The sequence below is a fragment of the Austrofundulus limnaeus genome, unplaced genomic scaffold (genome assembly GCF_001266775.1).
Source record: "Austrofundulus limnaeus strain Quisiro unplaced genomic scaffold, Austrofundulus_limnaeus-1.0 Scaffold32, whole genome shotgun sequence".
NCBI lineage: Eukaryota > Metazoa > Chordata > Actinopteri > Cyprinodontiformes > Rivulidae > Austrofundulus > Austrofundulus limnaeus.
Window position 1 is genome coordinate 2,421,197 of NW_013952434.1, and position 3,900 is coordinate 2,425,096.

Genomic DNA, 3,900 nt, shown 5'->3' on the forward strand with positions numbered 1-3,900 from the left:
AGTTGGTACATTCCTCCAAAATGTCCTTGTGATGTGACTATTCCAAAATATACGATTGATTGTTTCTGGATGGTTTTTGCAAAATAAATAAATAAAATAAAAACAAAAAGATAAAAAATAGAAACAGTTGTTTTAATATATTTCATCGTGCTCTGATCAATAGGATCAATTCTGTGTAACAGATTAAAATAAAAAAATAAAGTTTCTGATGAAATGTTCAGACTGGCGTCTGAGGCAGAGCAACTTCTGACCAGCAGAGGGCGACGAAGGACGAGTTCTGTTTCCCCAAACCTGACAGCAGCGCTGACGTCATCTGAGCCAGAATCAGCAAAAGATGAAGCAATTTGATGAGGAAACCCAAAGAAGAATGATGAAGATTAAAGCGTGATGAAGACGTGTGTGAACAGAGGAGAGGACAGAAGGAGCAGCTGCTGCTCGAATGAAATGATGGCAAAAAGACAAAACTCCTTCCTGTCTCACATCTCCTTTTGATCCCCCTCTTCTGCCCCCTCCCTCGCCTACTCTAACCTCCATCCCTCCTTTTTCATCCTCGTCCAACCTTTGGTCCTCCTCCTTCCCTCCACGTTCCCACGGAGCGGCACTGGTCCAGGCGGGCCACTATTGTCCAGGATATCCCCGCCTTGTTAATGGTTTCCTGTGCAACACACAGGAGGGCTGCTGAGAGAAACGGCTATCTGATAGCACGGACAACACACAAACACACATCTGTGACCGCAAAAAAAATAAAAACAACAAACAACCGCAGGCATCAAACACTCAAACTCACAGAAAGAATCCACAAAGTTGATCAGAACTCTTTATTGTAGGGAAGCAGCAACAATTAAAAAAGGATGAAACATCTGATTCATCAGTGCTCAACTATAAAATATACAAACTTGCAGTGAGACAATGATTTATTTCTAACATTGGACTGGTTGAGCTTTAAAACAAGTAAACAACTAAAAAGAGAAGGTGATGTTTAAAAGTAAAAAAAAAGGTGTGTTTGAACAATAGTCCCACATTAGAGCCAGGCTGGTGTTGAGTTAAAGAAGCACCTGGTTTCAGTTATTCCACCTCATAAATCGGTGTGAAAAAACAAAAGCGGGGTGACGCTCAGCTGCAACCAGGGCACCAACACTTACTGTTTCAGATCTGGATAACAGAAACCAGGGTGGGGGGTGTGGGCGGGGGTACTTTCGTCTCTAGGAACTCGCTTGACCATCTGGAAAAGCCATCGGGCTGAAACTTCTAAAGGCGTGGTGAGAACAGGTCAATCAACACGTTACAGTCACTCGTTGCTTTTAAGTTCCCCTACAGCTTCGTGTGGAGAATAACTAAAATGTTTGTTTTTTTAAAAAAAGACACTTTTTCTATTTTCTGTACTCAGTAAAAAGGTAACACTTTTTAAAAAGGGAGAATAAAGTCCAAGAGTCCCGCTCAGTCTATAAGAAGTTCTTATTTTAGTCAGAACGCTCCAATCTCCATGCCCCAGGGTCTGTAGGGTTTGCCCACGCCGGAGGTCTGAGCTGGGGGGCTGACGGCGGAGGCGGGCGAGATGATGGGGAAGGCGCCGAAGGCGAAGGGGAACGCCGAGAGGGAGGACAGCAGAGGAGGGGACAGCTTGGACGCCGACGAGGGGACCAGAGCCGGGTGGAGGACGGTGGACGCCGCGGTGGAGGGGACCCGGACGGGGCCCTGCTCCGAGTGAGGGGTGGCGGTGGCGCTGCGCCGGCCCCCCGGGGCATGAGTCTCCGCGGCCAGCGAGGAGGACGAGGACGAGGCGGACGAGGAGGAGGACGGAGACGAGGAGGTCGACAGCGGGTTGGAAGGGCTGCTGGTGGCGCTGCGGGGCAGAGGGGCCAGAGGAGCCGGGGCCGGCGGGTGCTGCAGGAGGAGGGGGTGCGTGAGCGGGGCTGGGGGGGACCCGAAAGCCGAGCCCCAGGCCAGGTGGCTCAGGCCCGAGTGAGCCTCCCTCTGACTGGCATAGTTGTTCAGGTGGGACACCAGACGGATCCTGAGGGGGTCCGTGCTGTCCAGGCCCTCGATGATGCTCAGGTAGCGGGCCGTTTCTGCCAGGCACTCCCTGAAACCCAAACCACGATAGTCCATCGCCAGGGCGTGGGCATCGAAGTAACCTGAGGGAGCAAACAGGAAACATCAGATCTATGTTCTGAAACTAATGTTTTTCTGTCAGGGTAAATAAAGTCACCTTTGCCTCCTGCAGCGTGAAGCATCTTCAGATGATCAACAGTCATCTGCAGGATCTCTGCTTTCTCCAGTTTGGCAGATCCCTTAGGGTTTAATCAGAAATCACACAATAAATAACCCAGAACCTCAAGTGCAGATTATTTTAAAGTCCTAGATTCACCCACCTGTTTCTCATAGGCGCTGGGAACCAGCCTGCGGAGCTCACTGAGGCTGTTGTTTATCCTGTCCCTGCGTCTTTTCTCAATAATCTGACCAAAAGACACGAACATGTATCAGACACAGGTTTGATTTTCTGCTTCAAGCTGATTTAAAGAAGTCAGTGTGAGGATTTCACTCACTCCTCTGCGTCTTTTCCTGGCCTGCACCTGAGTGGAGGTTGTTGGAGACATGGAGCGCAGAGGGGAGCTCATGTTCCTTCAAAAAAAATAAACAAGAATATCAGAAATTGTTTCTACTTTCCCCCCCTACTTTTAAAATAATAATTTAGCCCCTCCAATAACAACTCACCCATTTTCATCCGCGCTTTCCTTCTCCACCTCGATGGTTTCATCCAGCTCGCTGTCCGAGGAGCTGAAGTCGTGGTTCCTCTTCATACCTGCTCGTTTTACGTCCCTTGCTCGTGCCTCTGTCCAAAGTTCCGCCCGGAGCGCCTCGGTTTGAAGCGCGCTGCTTTCCCACGGTGTCATTTCAACGCTGCAGAGGGCCAAGGAAGGCGGGGCCAGAAGCCCCGCCAGCCAATCAGGAGGAGGCGTCTGATTTGAGTGACAGCGCTGCAGAAAAAAAATGAAATAAAATAAAAAAAAAAACTACACTGAGAAACATGAGAGGAGAGAAAAGTGAAGAGGTCTCACTCCGCGGTCGTTTCTCTGGCAGCTAAGCCAAATGAAGTCAGGACCACATCATGTTTTCACCTGGTGGGGGAAGACAACAAACAAACATAAGAAGATAAATGATGCAAAAAGTAAAGACATTAAAGTGAATAGTAAGAGTAAAATAAATGAAAAAGTATGTACATCTGCAAAATAATGAGCTGGAAACACAATCTGGGTAAAAATGACACAGCTGTGTGGTTTGTGGTTGTTTCCTCTCTCTTTGAGTCTGGATGTTTGGTTCAGGGGGTTTGGAGCCTCTTTTTGTTTTATAATCAGTCCACGATGGCACCACAGCTATTTTTCATTTAAAAACAAATACAGCACAAGCATTCTAACCATTTAACAATTTATTTGAAAAAAAAAAGTTTATGCAAACCTTAAAAGCTCTTTTTTTAAGGTCTGGTCAGTTTCTAAGTTATCAGAGTCCCGAAACCACTCTGAGCTGAATTTTGTTGCTGTCCCAGATGTAGACATTATATCTGTGTTTGTCTTAAATGACTATTTCAGGACTTTTAAAGTGAGGTTCTGTGGAAGGATTGTGGATAAATATCTTCACCCTGTTTGTTGTCTGTTTCACAGTAATTATTCCAGATAATTTGTCATTTGACGGCACAGGAAGTGCTACAGCCGCAAATAAACAGAATATTATATAAAGAGCTGTAATGTGAACATTAACCCACAATGAGCAAATTACATCAGGAAATCTAATTACTGTAACAAAACATTTCCACAAAATCCCATGTCAAAACATTTCAACTACCTCTTTAAAAGACTAAACCATTCTTTTTCATCACAACGGTTAAATGAGATATTATTATTA

General features: G+C 46.2%; 1 protein-coding gene across 1 annotated transcript; it reads right to left on the minus strand.

Annotated features, from left to right (window-relative positions):
- Positions 1-803: 803 nt before the first annotated feature.
- hey1 (hes-related family bHLH transcription factor with YRPW motif 1) lies at positions 804-2,909 on the minus strand. The gene is made up of 5 exons (XM_014005855.1): positions 2,716-2,909; positions 2,547-2,622; positions 2,373-2,456; positions 2,210-2,291; positions 804-2,135 (listed from the first exon to the last, which is right to left on the minus strand). The coding sequence occupies exons 1-5, from the start codon at positions 2,892-2,894 to the stop codon at positions 1,465-1,467; spliced, it is 1,092 nt and encodes a 363-aa protein (XP_013861309.1). The 5' UTR covers positions 2,895-2,909; the 3' UTR covers positions 804-1,464.
- Between the last annotated feature and the right edge of the window lie 991 nt (positions 2,910-3,900).